General features: G+C 42.1%; 3 protein-coding genes across 4 annotated transcripts in view; all 3 read left to right on the top strand.

Annotated features, from left to right (window-relative positions):
- Positions 1-6,237: 6,237 nt before the first annotated feature.
- On the top strand, positions 6,238-8,529 carry ino80e (INO80 complex subunit E). Of its 2 annotated transcripts, XM_079561267.1 has the most exons (8): positions 6,238-6,295; positions 6,535-6,617; positions 6,693-6,763; positions 6,838-6,890; positions 6,976-7,051; positions 7,356-7,473; positions 7,667-7,765; positions 8,017-8,529. In XM_079561267.1, exons 1-8 carry the CDS (start codon positions 6,268-6,270, stop codon positions 8,221-8,223), a joined length of 735 nt encoding a protein of 244 aa, XP_079417393.1. In that variant the 5' UTR covers positions 6,238-6,267; the 3' UTR covers positions 8,224-8,529. The 2 variants fall into 2 exon arrangements, with proteins under 2 accessions (XP_079417393.1, XP_079417394.1); XM_079561268.1 differs by lacking the exon at positions 7,667-7,765 and having other exon boundaries at positions 8,017-8,527.
- Positions 8,530-9,393: 864 nt separating this feature from the next.
- LOC306966968 (uncharacterized protein) lies at positions 9,394-13,246 on the top strand. The gene is made up of 3 exons (XM_079561828.1): positions 9,394-9,938; positions 10,525-11,481; positions 12,458-13,246. Exons 1-3 carry the CDS (start codon positions 9,642-9,644, stop codon positions 13,004-13,006), a joined length of 1,803 nt encoding a protein of 600 aa, XP_079417954.1. The 5' UTR covers positions 9,394-9,641; the 3' UTR covers positions 13,007-13,246.
- An 844-nt stretch (positions 13,247-14,090) lies between these two features.
- vars1 (valyl-tRNA synthetase 1) overlaps positions 14,091-18,664 on the top strand; it is a 29,840-nt gene continuing 25,266 nt past the window's right edge. Inside the window, exons 1-6 of the mRNA XM_079561295.1 lie at positions 14,091-14,187; positions 15,101-15,456; positions 16,070-16,213; positions 16,294-16,501; positions 16,630-16,745; positions 16,826-16,901. Coding sequence (XP_079417421.1) covers positions 15,103-15,456; positions 16,070-16,213; positions 16,294-16,501; positions 16,630-16,745; positions 16,826-16,901 — 898 coding nt within the window. The 5' untranslated portion in view covers positions 14,091-14,187; positions 15,101-15,102. The remainder of the gene's footprint in view (positions 14,188-15,100; positions 15,457-16,069; positions 16,214-16,293; positions 16,502-16,629; positions 16,746-16,825; positions 16,902-18,664) is intronic.

Genomic DNA, 18,664 nt, shown 5'->3' with positions numbered 1-18,664 from the left:
GTATGTAATCGAACATTAACTATTTTCAGCACCAAACAAAAAGCAACAAGCTCATGTTTTGATTGGTCCACATACTTTTCTGAAGATACTCGTGACTAGGGGTGCACAATATGTGGCAAAAGTGTAAATTAGTAAGTAAATGCCCAACAAGAAGACCTTTTTGAACAAGTGAAGCCAAAACACATACATTTTAGACTGTGGTGAATAAAAAAGTAAATCTCTTTCATTTGGAGGAACATGTATAGTTGTGCGCGATACGGTAACCGCGGTAACAACGATTCTGTGACACGTTGTGCAGCCCTACTCACGACCTGCGGTTTTTACATGTCGTCAGTCGCAGCATGCCCATAGCGCGTCCTCCTGACTGTGTCCCGCGTCCCGACAGAGGGCTGTTGTGTCGTCATTGCTGTAATTAAATGTGGCTGCTCCGTGCGTTTCAAAGTGAGTGTGATTTACCTGTGTGTGTGTGTGTGTGTGTGTGTGTGTGTAGCCTGTTGCTGATGTAAACACCGCTTGTGCAGAGCTGTATTACCGAGCTTCATCTCCGAGTGCAAAGTATCCATGTGCCTGCTTAACCGGGGGATGTAACAATGTCCAAATCTCACCGTAGTCACCGCACAATACGATATTTACTGCGATATTGTGGGGAAGCTTTAAATATAATCAGAAATGCTACTTTTTCACATGCCCGGATGAGGCGTTTTGTATTGTATCGCTGTTGGCTGTTAAGTTTTGAGTAACCATGCATCTCCTCAAAACATCGGCAACTTCCACCTTCTGATGTCATGAGGTGTTGCCCCTCTGCTCTTTTTAAAAGACCAGGCAGCATCATTGGACTCGTACAATCAATTTCTCTCACCTCTGTGCCACCAGAATGCTGAACATGAGACCTTCAGCCACAGAACAATACATTTCTAGACATCATGTACTTGCAATCAGACATGTGGCAGTCCGTGACAGTACAGTGAGACGTCTCCGATTGGTTCTTGTTACTTCCCTAATGCTTAACGCCTCTCGCTGTGTTTGTCGTGAGCGTGAATGTGCTAAAACCCCGCGCGAGTTGTCAGCTGTATTGTGAGGTATTTGAGTGATACTTTTTTTAGTGCCTCAAACGTTAGAGAAAGCTTCATGTCTGTCACTGTAGTCGACACTAATTGCACCTTGTTTTTGCCAGGTAGGCTGCAGTTTGCACCCCTTGCTGAGTTATGTGATCAGGAAGGATTAGAAGTTATGCAAGTTATTGAAAGGGTTTATTTTATGAAATGTTTGATAATATGTCTGGATGTGAAGAAGGATTCAAAGGTGCCCTTTGGGAAGGCAGCAAGACTTGACAAGGTCAAACCTCCTGGGCTTTTTGCGACAATTGTTAATTTCTTAAACGTCCTATACCTTTTTGATGATTGTGAACTAGCAGGCTAATCGCTGTAGTGTACATTACTGGGACTGTGTGGCTCCTTAAGAGTTGTGAAATGAGCTTATAAACTCATCCTGTAAAGCAGCCATTCCCAAAAGCCGGGACATCGCTGCCCCCTTATCGATCCAAAAATCTCCAAATCATAATAATTTACTCTTTTCAAAGGAATTTGTTATTATTTTACCACTTACATTATATCAAAAGCAACATCTGGCATTGACTACATTTGCTAAATACTGGTTTAAAGTGGTACATTTGTCCAAATAAATGTATTTTTCCTCTCAAGCTGATTTTGTTTTGTAGACAAGCTTTGGGGCCCCACTGGAGTGCCTCTGAGTGCCTGTGGGGCACAGGGGGCCCGGACCCACTTTGGGAATCACTGAATTTATGCACTCCTTATTTTATTTTCAAAATAATCAGGTATAGGACCTTTAAGAAATGGTTTCATAAGAAATGTCATTCTATACCACAGTAGATTACAAGTATGTGGATCTGATAGTGTAATCATATTAACATGATTATTCCATCTAAGTAGATCATATTAAATGGCGGGGGCTGTGCACCGTTTTTGGAACAAATCTCCAATCAGAAAATTCAATGTTTTTCCCATCATTGGATGTTCGTGATTGAATCCTTTGAACTGGCAACAGTCGTGCCTGTTTAACTAACCCAATAATGATGTGATACTATGGCGATAAGTTTCACCTTAGTTCATTTGTGCGACAGAGAAAACACTGGACTTTGTGTCAGTTTTTCTTTCAGACACAGCAATTACAGAAACCATAAACCAGGCCATACATTTGGCAAAATGATGGGGGTAAATTCCCAGATAGAATTTACTGTCCTCCATTGGATCCCGAGTAGGTAAAAGAAAGCCCTTTGGTTTGACATCTTACCAGCAGCTCTGAGGAGTGTGTCAGTGCGCTGAAATGTTTCGATGTGGTACAGATGGATCCCTTCATTCACAGCTTTGGAGTTTCACTGAATGAAAGCACTAATGTTAACGGTGGCACTTTTTGCACAGTGTGCGTCCCGTCGGCCTTCTGTTTACGCCTGTAGACCTTTTTGTTACACTCTAAATGCAAATGTTTTGTATTGAAATGTTTTTCTTTCATTTCATATCTACTGTATAGTAAAACTGCTGTAGGAATAAACCATTTATGACATTGACTTCTGTGTTGTTGCTATTTTACTTGTTCTTAAACCTGGAATATGTGCTCAAACCGATCAGTATATACTCCTCACAGCAAGAAAGTCCTGTCTGTATGAGACCTATCTGTGTGGAGTTTTCACATTCTCCTTGTGTCTGAAGGTTTCCTGTAGGTGCTCCAGTTTCAGCTTCCCAATGGCCCTGTGTACAAAACTGTTACTCAGTCGACTGGAACTGACCCGTAGATTCCGCAGTCTTCTCCCTGAAGACATAACCTTGAAGAGACTGTGCAATGGGTGCGAAGTGTCCCTGGCCATTTTGATGGCTTTGCGGGTGAGATGGGTGGAGTACATGTCCTTAATAGAGGGGAGAGGGGCTGCACAGATCTTCTCCGCTGCTCTCACGATGTGCTGGCTGTGTGGCTCCTTCGGCAGGAGGCAGTGCTGGCGCCGTGTCACACAGTGATGGAGCTGGTCAGGATGCTCTCTATAGTCCCTCTGTAGAAGTTGGACATAACTGAGGCTGGGACTTCTCAAGTTCTTCTCAACTTGCGGAGAAAGTAGAGACGATGATTACTTTTCTTGACCAGTGATGTAGTGTGAATGGTCCAGGAGAGCTTCTCTGTGATGTGCACACCCAGGAACTTAGTGCTGGTCACCCTCTCCACAGCAGCACCGTTGACTGTTAGAGGAGCATGCTGGACCTGCGCCGTTCGAAAGTCCAGAACAATCTCTTTTGTCTTCTCCACATTTAGAGAGAGATTGCTCTGTGTGCACCATGTGGCCAGACTGCTCACCTCACTCCTGCAGTTTGACTCGCCTCTGTTGCTGATGAGACCCACCACTGTTGTGTCGTCTGCAAACTTGATGAAGAGGTTTGAGTCGTACTTTGGAGTGCAGTCATGGGTCAGCAGAGTGAACAGGAGGGGGCTCAGCACACAGCCTTGGGGAGCCCCCGTGTTTAGTGTGATGGTTCTGGAGGACTTGCCACCAACAGGTTGAATTTCCACAAAAAACAACAAAATAAACATTATTTTGAGCCGCCCTAAACCAGATACAGCGAGAAGAGCATGCTGACATCACAGAGAAGTGCCCCAGTGGGTCTGGGAGTAACACTCAGGAGCTGCTTCCCACAACATGAGAGTGCTAACCACTAAGCCACACTGCCACCCTTTTAACTGTTGTTGTTACACCATTAGATACTGTCAGTCAAGGCAGGCTGTGATCTGGTTAGAAAACGACTGCAAACATCTGTCTTCATTCCACTGCTGCACAAAGGTGTGGAGTCTCGAGTGTTTATTATCTAAAGCCTAACAGAGTGCAGAGAGAAGCTGTCTGGTCCAATCTGCTGAGTAAGTCCCGATGGCCCTCTGTCCCTCTACATTTAAATGAGAAATTGATCTTTACATTTCAAGAGCCAGCATGTCAAGCGTTCAGCCAATCAATGCCTACGGTAGATCAAATAAGTGCCAATAAAGAGGCAGCAGAGAATCGCTTTGTGACATCATAGCATCCCAAGAAATCTATTTTGTCTTGGAAATGATTTTTTGCAGTTGTTTAGAGCTGGTTTATGGATTTGCCGCAAAGCTTAGGCTATCACTTTGGTCGGTGCAAATTAACAATACTCTAAGTGGAATAATTTTCTCACATGAACCTATTAACACGACAACAGACACAGGAAATAGTCAGTTCTTTAGTCAGCATCAATAAAAGCAGTTCTAATTAACATCAGCGGCGTAAACAAGAAGGATGCCGAGTCACTCTTCAGATTGAAACAATGGGGTGGGTGACCTAATCATAGTGGACCATGTGGGATTTGCAATGTGACGATAAATTGCACAGATTTATTGCCATCATGTCACTGGAATCAATAAATCAATCAGTCAATGTCTGCAGATAAATAACATTTTGACATGGTGACAAACCTTTCAATTAGTGGGACATGGATTTGAGCTTATGGCGGGACATCTGGTCATATAAGTGGAACTATTGCCATAATAAACAACAGATTTATGGTACAGTAAGACTAGTCAAGTGCCAAGGACATAGATTCAAGGAGAAAATTAACAGGAGACAGGGTATTGACGAGGAGGGGTAAGTTCCACAGGACGACTTGAGAATATATGGACTCATTAAGGGAATGGGCCAGTCGAGACAGACAATGACTGAAAGGCTAATGGGAGGCTTTGTCGAAGGCAGCAAGACTTCTTTCTCTTAGCAGTATTGTCCTGTCTACCAAAACTTGAATTACCAATAGCTATTAACCATCTGGGCCAGTAGGATTTGGTACAATAGGCCTGCAATACATCACAAAAGCATCAAGGTCATACAATTGACACTTTACGGCTACCCTCCTTACTATGGTCTTTGCTATGGTCCTGATTTTGTAATGTAATAAAATGTTATGAAAAAACATAGAAATTGCAAGAATCATTACTGCAAAATTCAATATAGATGCTGTAATTTCCTTGGTCGAGGACTAAGGGATACTGTCTGCGCTGCTGAGGTTCGTATGTCACAGTTAAGCACTATTTCTGAATGTACAGTCAGCGTTTCTCCGCCTCTCACCCAGGAGTCTGGATCAGCATTTCATCGTCTAGCTCTGCTCCTTTCTCTTATAAAACCTATATACACCATCTACCAGAACTATATACATTCTTTAATACCATTAAATGTATGTTCCTGCACTTAAGGACACACAAGGTTAGGCTTTTGAACAGTCACTAAAGCATTACTCTTCTCTGCAATGGTCCTCTCATTTATAATTCATAGCCTGACTCCTGGCATGGATTGGGCTGAGCTGAGAGAGTACACCAACTCACTAAAGACTGCAAAGCAGTGGCTGTAACATGAGTGTATTATTTTTATTTAACTACTTTTATTAAAATAATCGAAGTATCCAAAACATTCAACAAAGAAAAATATAACTTTTTTCACTTTTCAAAATTGGGACAGATTATTAAGAACATTTATTTTGTAATAAAATAAATAAAATAAATAAAGTCTTGAGTCTAATCAAGGGGTGAAGAAGAGACAATGTAGTGAATTAGTGAAACATCAAATCTGATGATATGGGGCGACAGACTAATAAAAGAGTGTGCTATATATAGCTCCACCCTTTTTTGATACAAAATAAACTTGAATATAATTATTTCAAGTTTTTAATAAGTGCAGCCAAAACTTTTAAATTGAGAGAAAAAACAAACAGTATAATGTTAAATATCAACATTTTCATTGGGGTTAATTAAACCAGAAGGAAAATAGAAAAGTGATGAATCTGTATCTGTGCAGGTCTTTATTTAAAAAAAGATTCCACCCAGAAAGTCACAGAATTATGTTAAATACTTGGCAGCATAACAGAAAAGTAACTTGTATAACAAAGTCATTTAGAATGTTATTTTAACTGCGTGGTTGGTCCTCGTGTGTGACTGGAGATGTACCTGTGCAGAACGAACAGCTGAAAGGTTCACCTGAATGCCCCGGACAGCTGTATGATCTTTCACCCACGTGACTTTTTTCTCCCGTGTAGCCTACCGTTGAATGAATCACTCACTAAACATTAACAGCTGTGAAGTTTCTAACAGAATAGATATTGAACGGTTTCTCTCCTATATGAACTCATAGCCCCGTAAACATTGAAGTATTCCTCAAATATATTTTTTTTGCGGCGCAGAAATTATACGTCACGCGTGTAAACAGGAAGCATGTCGCACAGGCACACTGAAACGAGAGGTAATGTTATCTTTTGTATTTGCTGTACATATAATTTGAAAAGAAACTGTCATGCTTTGTTGTAAACGAGCTTTGTGTTCAATTGCACGTGTTTTTAAGTATCCAAGAAGTGTAGTATCTCTCCAATACGAGCAATTATAAGCTGATATGCTAACAGCTAACTAGCAGCACACGCGAAATAATAATGCCTTTTGTCTTGTATTGCAATTAAAACTATATTTTGTTTACTGCGGAAACAGAAATGAACGGTCAGGCGGACACCGAAGTCGATTATAAGCGAAAGTACAAAAATCTCAAACGGAAATTAAAATTCCTTGTTTATGTAAGTATTTCAGCCATACTATATTTGTGTTATGTTTCAATGCCACGCTTCTAACATTTTGTATTTCGTTTACAGGAACAGGAATGTTTTCAGGAGGAGTTAAGGAGAGCACAGAGAAAGCTACTGAAGGTTTCCAGGGACAAAAGGTGTTCATTGAAAAGGAAAAATCTTTCCCATTATTTTCTGTATTTATTTGAATGTGTTTGTATTTTGCTTTCAGTTTCCTGTTGGATAGACTACTTCAGTATGAGAGAGTAGACGAAGATTCTTCAGGTATATACCATATAAAAGTATTTTGTGCTGTAGCCTATGGCTTGTTTTTATATGTGCTGCTTTACAAGACATTTCTTGTTGATAGATTCAGAAGCAACAGTTTCTTCAGAAAACAGTGAAGGGGAAGCACCTAGAGAAAGAGAACGAGAAATGGTCAAAAAGTAAGTGGAAGAGACTGCACAGTACATAATGGATATTATATTAATTAGGTTTATGTCCTGAAGCTTTTGTTCAGGTGTTAATCAACTGCAAAGCATAATTACTCTTACTTGAGATGGAAAATAGATTGCCTTGATCATTTTAAAATGGTTGTCCAAGCAGCTTGAACAATAGTCTTTTCACACATGTTGTTAAGAAATGTGTGAAAAGACTGGAGAGCTTTCAAACAAGGGCTGTGTGTTAATATACTTTTAAATATAAATATTTTTCTGCAGTTTTCCTGACTAGGCAAGTTTCTCTCCCTAGGCGCAGAAGTAGTCCTGGAGCATGTCTTCCATCGTCATCGTCCTCCCACCTGTCACTGCTGTCACGAACCTGTATGAATCCTCTACAGTCCTCAGGCTCTGGATCCTATCTAAACACCGTAAGTCTGTCTTTTTGAACGGTTCATGTAGACATGAGCATTTCACCTTCATCTCTTCATATTTTAATTCCTTATTTTGATGTTTTCACTGTCATACATAGAGCATTTTACATTTATACATTCTTGTGTGTTCTTTTATGCATATTTTGTTTGTCATCATTTGGCCACTGGGATGTTCATGAATGAATTGTAGATGCCATTTCCACCCGAGTATTTGGCTCCACCATCTGATCGAGTGAAGAAAGAGAGAAAAACAAAAACACCCAAAGCGAAGAAGGAACCTGCTGGGAAGGTGAGAGTCGGAGAGGCTTCACAACAGAATTTGTCCATCTACATTTTTCTGTTATGCATTGTATCTTATCTAACTTTTCCATATTTAAGTCAGTTTTTTCCGTTTTTGATCAAATAAGGCGTATAAGATTTCAAACCACTGTATTAGAATAAAGGTTAAAACAGGTTAATAACTGTTTCCTGTCCAAGAGAGAACATTTTGCACACTGTGATATAAACTATATTCTCTGTATATCGTCTTGTCGTGGGCAGGTTGTTGCTCCTATGACTCCTAATTACTCCTCCGCCCCTGGGTCCTCTCCGGCTGCCGGCGGGCCCTTCAGCTGGGTGCCCCGACAAATGCTGAGCGGAGACGTGGCCGAGGAGGAGCGAGACAGTGACGCGGACAGCGACAGAGCGGACACTGATCGAGGGGAGGGCGACGAGGCGGAGCTGGTCATTGATATTCCAAATGAGTGAGGTATCTCTTCTGGATCCAGGACTGATGGGCCCAACAAACTGGAAAACTGTGAAACAAACCAAGACTTGTGCTGACATACCCTCATCTGATTTTATAGGAGAGAAAAGCTCCCCCTTGTGGACATTTGCTGAGTTACAGATTCAGTGCAAAGACTTGTTTTTTCACAAATCATTTTTAAAGCTTAATTCATGAGATGATTTTGAAATTAGAAAGTGCAGTTGTTTATTTCTCACGGAGCTAATGCTCATATTACTTCAACATGATGTACCATGGAAATATTCTTTACATGTTCATTTTCGTCACTACCACTATTGGTATGTTTTTATTTAATCAGAAGATAATGTAAAATGAACCCAAATAAATGTTAACATGTGTAATTATTAGTTAATAATCTTAATGAAATTGTTTTTTGTTTTATTTCTAATGTGATATTACGCAAGATATGGGAGTCAACTTTCAAATATATTACAGCACTCAGCCTCTTGGATATTTTAATGAAAAAAAAAAGATGTAAGGTTTATAGTTAGTAGTATCAATCTATCACATATGACCTTTGACAGAAGCTCATAGGGATCCAGCTTCTGTTGAGCTGAACTAATAAATGTTGTTATGTCTTGTTTTGTCAGTGAGCCTGCATAATGTGTTAGCCGCAAAAGTGCTTTTTTTCAACATAAGACGTGTTCAAAGGGAATCCCAGAGGGCCAGATCATGTTGCAACAGGCATTTCTGTGAGATTTATGATGGAATTTTCGCATTTGCATAAATGCAAAGATCATTCAGTTTTTTAGTGTAATGGCTGCACTGTGGGAAAGTGCAACTTTTCAGAACTCCACTTTATAAAATTGACATTTTATGCTCTGTCACTGACATATTTCCATGGTTTTGTAATGGATTCATGTCAAACCTGCTTCTCAGAAAGTTCTAGGAATGTGCACTTCACAGCAAAAAGCACCACAACGGATTGTTTCTGTGTCTGGGTATCATGGAGCACCCATTGTTCGGGAATGCAGACTTACAGGTAAGTGGACGGCCCTTGAAGGGTGTGGGGTTGGCTTGTGTACCTAAAAGAAGTGAGAGCTATAGGTGTAACCGTAGAGTCAGAGGGAGGGGTAAAGTGCCCTCACAGCCAGAGGGAGAGTCAGAGGGTGGAACTGACAGGAGGAGTAAGGCTGTCAGGGAAAGGGAAAGGAAGCAGTAAGCAAGATTGTGCCTGCACCAGAGATTCACCTTGTGTGTGCAGCTTGTGTTCATAGAAGAAATGCGAAAACAAGGAGCAAGTAGGAAAAAAGCAGAGATCACTGGGGTTTGCTGACGTTTCTACCTTATCTTTTTCATCTACAACCGGACGCTGCTGGATTATTTATGAACCTCTCCCTCTAGCTCTCAGTGTTGGGGAGAGAGAGGGATTCACAACACTATGTCGCGTCCTGCTGCTGTCACTGCAGCTGCTGTGTGGCTGCTGGCGCTGCTTGGCACAGGCCTGACTCCTGCTGAAGCCGCCTCAGAGCCAGACTTCACACTCTGCAGTCACAGCTTCTACAAACAGAGCCCTCCTCAGGGCAGCTCCGACAGGCCCCTGCGCCCGCTGTGCCACACCAGACCAGGGGGACAGACATTTGCCACTTTGTACCAACCAGCCTGCGGTAGTGCAGTCTACTCTGCTTTCCTCCTCAACAATGAACTGGCAGCTAGCTCAGCTGAAGATGGGCCTGTGGTAAGGACACATTTACTCTAATTTAATGCATGGAATGATGCCTGTTGGTGGTCTTTAAGTTTATTTACATGCCATGTTGTTTTTGTCAAGTCACATGGTTTGCATTTTCAGCATTACTGTAATATGAATGAAAACCACTGTTTGAGTTTCACTGGTGGGTCTCAAACAATTCACAACAGGCAAGGCAAGTTTATTTGTAGAGCACAATTCAAGGCAATTCAAAGTGCTTCACAGTTGCATAAAATTACAAGAAAGCAGATCAAATCCATCCATAAAACATCGACATACAAAATATATAATTACAGCAAAAAGCAAGATTGCAGATAAAACACTTGGTACCAAATAAAGTAGTTCTTAACCAGAACCAACTGAAAAGAGCTCAATATCTTAAATACTATTAGACAAAGACTGTGGACCATTGTGTTACATGATTGATTGTAGACCGATTAAATCAACATTTGATTGTTTTATCAGAAGATTGCTAAGTAGATCTGTGTTTGTTTAATTGCACAATTTTCTTTTAGGGTTAATCATTTTCTAATGTTTTTAAACTTCTAAAACTTGGGCATGACATGTTTTTCCACAGAGTAAAGAAGAAGAAAGTGTCACGGTAGTGGTTCCAACTCTGCTCAAAAGGGACAGTGAGAAGCCTGAGCTGTCGCCCGCTGCGTCCCACCTCCTGCAGTGGGACTCAGCCGTCACCGCTCTGGTCCAGGCGAACATCGCTCCCCAGTGCAGCTCTTTGGGGGGAGATCTGTACGTCCTGATCGGAGCTGGGCGACTGGAGGCTCTGGGAGATGAAGCCAAGGAGTGTCAGAGCAGGCTGCTGTGGTCTGCTGCGTGCTGTGCTGCCCCTGAAGGGAAAGACAGCTTCAATGTTGCCTTTATCAGAGAGACAGAGGGAGGGGAGAGGCAAGTGACCGTGGAGGAGCTGGTGGGCATGTTAGGAGTGACAGAGCTGTTCTCTGGGGGCTGTGGTGGAGATGGGCAGAGTGTGGCAGCCGCTCTGGGTTCAACATCCCCAACTGTGAGTGTAGCTGCTTCAGAGGCTGCTTCTGAAGATGCTGAAATTGAAAAAGTTAATTCAGACGACAGTGCTCAAACCCCTGACAAAGTGGAGAGCAGTGAGCAGGCGGAGAGCACAGGGCAAGCGGAAAGCAGAGGGCAGGCAGAGAGTGGTGAGCAGGTAGTGAGCAGCTCTGAGGCACAAGTCGCCTCTGAGGCACAAGTCACCTCTGAGACACAAGTCGCCTCTGAGACACAAGTCGCCTCTGAGGAAAAACACACGGTCACTGAATCTGTAAAGAGACATCAAACTTCACCTGACAGCGATGAAGAAGTGGCAGCCGCATCATCTGAAGACCCCTCGCCATCAGAAACCCAGACAGAGGCAGATGCCTCTGTGAGCTCTGAGACTCTGGAGGACCAGGTGGAAGACGATAACTCCACCAGCACTTTGGTCTATGTCCTGTCCACCACTTTGGCCATCCTCAAAGCCCCCTTGCACCCCGTGATGTCCACAATCAAACAGTTTCCAGGCCAGGTGATGCACAGCACTCAAGCAAATACATAGAAACACACAAGCTCGAAATAGAATTGATAGTTACTTTACAACACTGTAATTACTGCATGCAATTTGTAGAGCAGTTGTTTGGCTGTCTAAACTAGTGGCTCTAAAATTGTTTTACAGGCAACACTGGTGAGATGTGAGTTTCTTCTGGTGGTGTTCAGGGTCTTTTGGAACAATTTATTTTGATTCCAGTGAGATAATCACATAAAAATCAAGCTTGTTCTTGTTTCAACTTGTCTGGTTCTGTACATATTTACACTGAGTCTAGTCTGGGAGGTAGTTTTGAGTTCTAGAGGAGAAACTGCTCTCAAACCTCTCAAACTCTTTCCCCAAGAGTTTTTAAGTTATAATTTAAATGTGCACATTTGCACATACTACATTTGATATACCTGTTACCAAACAAAAACATTTACAGTGTATATATATATATATATCAGATTTGTGAGATTTGTTGTAGTAGCAGTCACAGTAGCAGCAATGAGCAACACTGACATGATTCATCACAGTTTAGTTAAAGTAAATGTTCCCTTTCCTGTCTGCTCCTCCCTGCAAATGGAATGAGGTGTGTCTTGCCTCAGGTATTTACACTTCATCTCATTGAGGTGATGCTGTCGTTTTATTATGCAAATAGAATCGTCCTAACCTTCAATCCCTTTACGGCGCCCCCTGGATCAGACAATTCAACAATAAAAAGACAGAAGAGAAGACATATCTGACCACTTCATACATACACAGTTTAGCTGAGGTTCTTCTGATGCTATGACCTGTGGGTGTGTTTTGAAGGCCAGTAACGTAGTGATTTTTCCTTTTTTCCCTTTGGCATTTAATTATGATGATATGAAGAAATGTATTCAAAGTCAATATAACATTAGAACATTGCCACTTGTGAAGACATTAATAGGATGAGGGCAATAGCCATTATCTAATTCTGTTCATTTTCTTTTCACAGGTTTCGTACGTTATTCAGGAGGATCTGGGTGTCCTCTCTGCTTTGCCCGGAGACACCTACTCGGTGTTCCACCTCTTGGTCTCAGATGTGTGTTCCTGGATCGGCTCAGCTGTGGATCTAGTGCTTGGTGTGGGGGAGGCCTGCTTCTCCCGAATATACTACTGCACCTCCTCGATGGGGGAAGCCCTTCTGTGCAGCTGTTGTACTGGGGTCACCGGCATGGGCACGCTGGCTGGTGACACCGTGGGCATATTTGGGGGTGTGTTGAACAATACGTGGTGGGTGACTAAGTTTTTCGGGGGACACCTGGTGGAGCAGAGTGGGGATTATGTTGGGACGGTTGTGGGAGAGTTGGGAGGTCAGGCCGGCGCTGTAGGCTGTGGAGTCGGAAACCTTTTGGGTAAGTGCGGGAATTGTGTTTGGAAAGTTTTGAGATTTGGATGGCGGATATTAGCGGGTGTAATTCATATATTCATGGCTATAATGGATGATGCTTTTGAACGAGAGGCAGTTAGAAATGAACCGACAGTAGACACAACTGTGCTGTGAATCATTAGACAGAAGTTTGTAAATGTCTGTGGGTAAACATTTGTATTGCGTTGTCTAATAAGAAGCAACTTTACATGTGGGAAAGCTGGCTGCCTTTGTGAACAACTATTTTTTGCAAAGCTGGTGCTGAAAATGAACTGACCGAACTGACAAACACTTTTCTGAAAGCCTCTTTCAATCAAGGTTTTAATGGACTTTTGTTGACAAGCTGACTGTTTGCTATTTTGATTTATTTTGCCTCTGTGCATTTGGATAAACCAGTCCTGACCTATCTATTGTATTGTCTTTTTTTATACAACTGATATTACCCTCTACACACAAACATACAATACAAGACTTGTATACAAGACGTGTAAACAAGCAGCAACTTCCTCTCTCTTGGTACAGCTGCGTTTTTGCGTTTTTGCCAACATTTGTGGTTTCTGTGTTCCACACTGTTTTGCTGGATGCTTTTTTTTTCGTGTTTTTGTGGGGTTCGGTGGATTTTTTACTGCAGAGAGTCAATAATGGTCCTGAAGAAAGCAGCTTTTTAAAAGTGGACAAACAGCTAGCTTATGAGCCAAACGCATTTGAGACCTACACATGTCTTCACACTGAAGAGGCACCAAGAGGCCAGTAGCACAGTAGAGGCGTCACTGTTGTGGTACGGATGAATCTGCGCAAGAGGAAGGAGGAGATGGAGGAGCTGATCAGTGCAGAACACCATGCTCTGACACGGGGACAAACCCAGGAGGCACTACACCGTTTCAGAAGATCAAAGGAGCATTGTAGGCAGCTAGCCAAGTTTTCTCCGGGTGCAACGGTTTCCCCGACCTCCAAAAACATGCAGATCAGGTTGGCCCACAATGGTGGCACACTCAGTCGCAGCGGCTCAGGACTTACACCTGAACACAATTTTGTTGTACAATTGTACAATGACAGATACAGCATTTACTTACAATGGTGAATTCCTCAAGGTAATAAAGAATAAATGTACCAGTTATGTAAAAAATCATAAGACAGTCATTTTCACATTTGTATTTTGAAAGGGCAATTTTATTTTGTACTATTTCCGAAAAAAGGCGGAAGTGCTTTGAAACCCGGAAGTTTTTGTTGCATCAGACGCGAGGAGGCGGACCTTGCGCTCATGTGTCTCCGTGCGGCTTTCTGCTAAAGCTGACGGGTCTTATTTTCATTCAAAGGTATGTACTGCTTCGTTTGACTATCGTTAATTACTTGCATGTATCAATAATTGACTCTTATGCGCATTTCAAACAGTTGGATTTGGCGAGTAGTGATTTTGTTTGACTCATTCAAACTTCAAGCCTTCTAGTCATCTGTAGCAACGGCTAAGTGGCCTGATTGACTTGATCTGTCCTCTTGACAGGTGGCAATGGTTAAAACCCACTCACCAGTGTGCATCATAATGGATTTAAAATGACATGCGGTTATAGAAACACTCGAAATAGCTAGCTGGAGACCCATTCAGCTATTCATAAGTTATAAACTATTTTAAAACAACAACAACAACAACATAAGCCCTTCTCAGAGTAAACTTGTTATGACAAAAATGATAAATGTTAGTCTGTATAGTCAGGGGTCCGGGAACCTATAAGAACAACATTTTTGGTAGTTCCCTCAGAAAAGGTAGAGCAGGGGGATTTTCTTCATTACCCAAGGGCCAAGGGCCAAAACTCTCAATTGTACCCCAAAGTAAAGCATCTTTTTCTAAAAATTTCAGTTTCCACATTTTGAGTGTACTTTATCACATATTTGGTCACTGATTTTTGTGATAATATTTCTCAAATTCATCTTGTGGGCCAGAGATTTTATGCTTGAGTGCCAGATTTGGCCCCTGGACCAGATGTTGCCTATCCCTGAGGTAGAGGAACAAAAAGGCAATTATGACATGTCTATTTTTGTCCTAATCTATTTGCCTTGGGGTTTTTTTGTGTGTGTAACTTCTCTGATCTTAAAACATCTGCTAAAATCAAGTAATACAAATGTGGTGACACCTGTGAAAAAATGCCCTGGTCAGATTTATGGAGAGATATTCGTTCTTCCTGCTCATCAAATGAAGCTCTGAAAACAGCTGATGCGTGTCTTTCCTCCCAGGAATGGCTACGCTTTACGTGTCTCCTCACCCTGAAGACTTCAGGAGTCTCCTCGCCCTGATAGCTGCAGAGCACTGTCAGTCTGCAAAACCACAGATCATCACAGAAGACCCTCCTGCCACCGCAAATGTCCGCTCGAGACCCGCTCTGGCTCTAGCATCTGGGGAGGGTCCAACTGTTCTGACTGGAGCCAATGCTGTTGCCTGGTACTTGTCCTCTCAGAGTAAAAAAGTCGGTGGAGATGGGAAACAGCAAAGCCAGGTGTGGCAGTGGCTCAGCTTTGCAGACAACGAGCTGACCCCTGTAGCGTGTGCGGTGGTCTTTCCTCTCCTGGGTGTCATGGGAATGGATAAAAAGGTAAAATGGACTGTAGTGATGATGACTATATTCCAAATGAAGTTGAAAGGTAAATAAGATAACTACTACCTCTATTGGGATGCAAACATTAAGAAGAATATATGCATCTGGTATGAAAATCTGCAAATCTGCAGTAATTAAGTGTAAAACAGCTTGAGATTTTCTGCTCAGATCAAGAAAATATTTTAGGTAACACGATAATTTATATGTATTTATCTTTAGAGGTGTATTTTAGACCGTCTTTGTATTTTCCAATGAGTGTTTGAAATGACCAGTTTGATTAATTTTGTCCTGCTGCAAGACATTTGAGAATGATCTTTTGAAATAAGTTAATGTCGGCTTAACTGTGTGAATAAACAGGTTTGACAGTAACATTGGTTTTGGCTTTGTGCCGTGTTCGTCCCTAAGCATTGTCGTGCAGGGAAAACAAAACTGAAAAAATGTCTGTGCCACTAAAGTAAAGTGTTATTAATTTTGATTAATATTTTTTAATCACATTAAACCATATGTAATTAATTAATGAGAATTCATTGAAAATAAGTCGCAGCCCGAATTTTTTGTGATGATTATTGCAATTATCTTTTCTGATGCAGTTGTTAATATTATTCTTCAGCTGCAGCAGAGTTCCCGTGCAGAGCTGCTGCGTGTTCTGAAAATGCTCAACCAAGCCCTGGAACCTAAAACCTTCCTGGTGGGAGAGAGCGTCACTTTGGCTGATATGGCAGTGGCCTGTGCTGTTCTTCTCCCATTTAAATATGTAAGTGTTCACTTTAGTTTTTTGATAGATTTAACTGCATCTGTAATGTGTTAAATGATTTTTGCATGTTTTTGTTTCAGGTGCTGGAGCCACGAGATCGTGCAAATCTGACCAATTTGACGAGGTGGTTCACTACCTGCATAAACCAGCCTCAGTTCATGAAGGTTTTGGGAAAAGTAACTCTGTGTGAGAAGATGGTGCCCGTCACACTCAAGGCAAACACTGCAGACAACGCCAGCGCAGCTAATGCTAGTCCTGCTGGAGATACTGCCGCAGCCACAACTAATGGTGAGGATATTTTAAATACAGTCATTTTGCCTGCCCTCACTACAGCTCAACAACAATGCGGCTTAACAGAAATGTCAGTGTTATTAAAATATAAGCACAGTTTCTTAAATTATGTATTTTTTTTGCAGGACCACCGAAAACAGAAGCTCAGTTGAAAAAAGAGGCTAAAAAACTGGAGAAGCTCCAAAAATTCCAACAGAAAAAAGAAATGGAGGCAAAGAAAAAGACCCAGCCCCCATCAGAGGTGAACTTTCTCCTCCTATATGTTTAGATTTATGTTTATATATATTTTATAAACATCAATTTGTCTACTTTGTTCCTCAGAAAAAAGCCAAGCCTGAGAAGAAGGAAATAGGGGTGATCGCTTACACTGTCCCAACTGCACCTGGGGAGAAAAAAGGTGAATGCAACCAATACAATTATAACAATACGATTATCATTGGTTCAGATAAGTCAGTCCAAACTAATTGGTGGAGCCAATTCAGGTAGAGGGCGCTCTGGGAGGCTCTAACCCCAGAAAGGTTAAAGGGTGCGCCAATCCAGCACCAGGTGTGGTGTAATGGAGGCCAATGGTTTTGACCGTGCGTGTGCTGTGTATTAATCTAATTACCCAAACTTAATCACCTGCACACAGCCAGCACGCGTTCTTCCAACGCTTAAAATACGCCACAACATTATGTCAAAACCAACTCTCATCGTGATGTTGGAGAAGTAAACGGCACTCGCCTATCGCTGCCTACGCTGAAGACCACCTGGCAGACTAAGCACTGGGTGCAAAGAGCCTACGCGACCTGGAAACTACCGGGCGTGGTGTGTCAGAAGCTCGTGGTGAAACGCTGGGGGACTGGGTCTTACCGGAGCCACGGAGCGTGTTGACCGAGGTGGGCTTGGCGCAGCGGCGGAGCCACCGGGACAGACTGGGTCTACCTGGTGCGTAAGAGGAGCCATCTCGCTGGAGACGGAGAGCGAAACGGAGCCACGGAGGCGCTGGGTTTCGCTGGAGACGGATCGCGGAGCCACGGGGTCGGATCTATCTCGTGGGCCACGGAGCTCGGTGAACGGGGCCGGAGGAGGGACGGTCGGTGCCGAACCGAGTCGGCAAGGTCGTGCCTAGGGCGGCCAAGAAGTAGACGTGTGGAGAGCCGAACCAAGTCGGCAAATAGTTCTTGGAGCGGAGATTCTGCGGGCGCGTCTGGCCTGCCGCCTGCAGTAGCCCATGCGAATGTTCTTCAAATTTGAGGTACAAAAGGCGCTACGGTTATAAAATAAATGGCCATTGAATAAAATGTGTGCACACGAACTAAACCAATGAATTATATAAGCCTAAAATTAAAAAAGCTTACGTAATTCCAATGCGCATTGGTGAAGACGACTGAACTGTACTAAAAACAAAGAAGAATAAATTAAAGACTGATTTATAAAGGTATACATTTAAAGGGTCGGTCTATTTTGTTTATAAAGCTATACCTGCATTTTTGTTTTGAACTGTATAAAGTAACTCAATTTTGATTGCAAAATGAGTGACATTGGGTTGCCACTTTTGTTTGACTGTGGCAATGACGTATGTGAAAAAACTGAGGTTGTTGAAAGCAAAAGAGTGATTAAATTAACAGAAAAAGCACTTCTTGCCAAAATTGATGAACTGGAAAAAAGAAGGAAATCTCTGTTGAATAAAGCTGCTAATGTTAAAGATCAAATATATAAGTTGATGTCTGATAATGGGTCATGTGATGAAGTCAAAGGTATCTTTTCTCAATATGAAATTCTTGTTAATGATGCCAAAGATGCACATGAATGTTTATTGGAGTTTTTACCTGCTTCTGACAAAGACAAAAATGAAGTGTGGTTTAAAGCAAAACTTCTAAGTGTTACTGACTGTGTTGAGTCTGTGACAGAGTATTTGAAGGGTACAACGAATACTGAATACAGCCAAAATGAGCATGAACTTAAACATGCAGATGATATAAAACCAGGGGACAGTGCATCTAATGTGAGCTTCAAATCCTCAAAATCAAATCGCTCCACCAGATCCTCAACTTTAAGGGTCCAAGCAGAGGCAAAAAGGGCAGCCTTAATTGCCAAAGAAACTGCATTACAAGAAATACACAAACTTCAACAAATGTCAATACAGCAAAAACAAGAGCGTGAAGCTAAAGAAAGAAA

The sequence above is a fragment of the Gobius niger genome, assembly GCF_951799975.1.
Source record: "Gobius niger genome assembly, chromosome: 8".
Lineage (NCBI taxonomy): Eukaryota > Metazoa > Chordata > Actinopteri > Gobiiformes > Gobiidae > Gobius > Gobius niger.
The sequence above is the reverse complement of the archived record's forward strand: the minus strand, read 5'-3'. Positions and strand labels throughout refer to the sequence as shown.

Coding starts and splice junctions, on each gene's coding strand:
- LOC306966968 (XM_079561828.1), top strand. CDS start 9,642: ATGTCGCGTCCTGCTGCTGTCACTGCAGCTGCTGTGTGGCTGCTGGCG. Junction 9,939..10,524: donor CAGCTGAAGATGGGCCTGTG/GTAAGGACACAT, acceptor GTTTTTCCACAG/AGTAAAGAAGAAGAAAGTGT. Junction 11,482..12,457: donor TCAAACAGTTTCCAGGCCAG/GTGATGCACAGC, acceptor TTCTTTTCACAG/GTTTCGTACGTTATTCAGGA.
- ino80e (XM_079561267.1), top strand. CDS start 6,268: ATGTCGCACAGGCACACTGAAACGAGAG. Junction 6,296..6,534: donor CAGGCACACTGAAACGAGAG/GTAATGTTATCT, acceptor CTGCGGAAACAG/AAATGAACGGTCAGGCGGAC. Junction 6,891..6,975: donor AGTAGACGAAGATTCTTCAG/GTATATACCATA, acceptor TCTTGTTGATAG/ATTCAGAAGCAACAGTTTCT.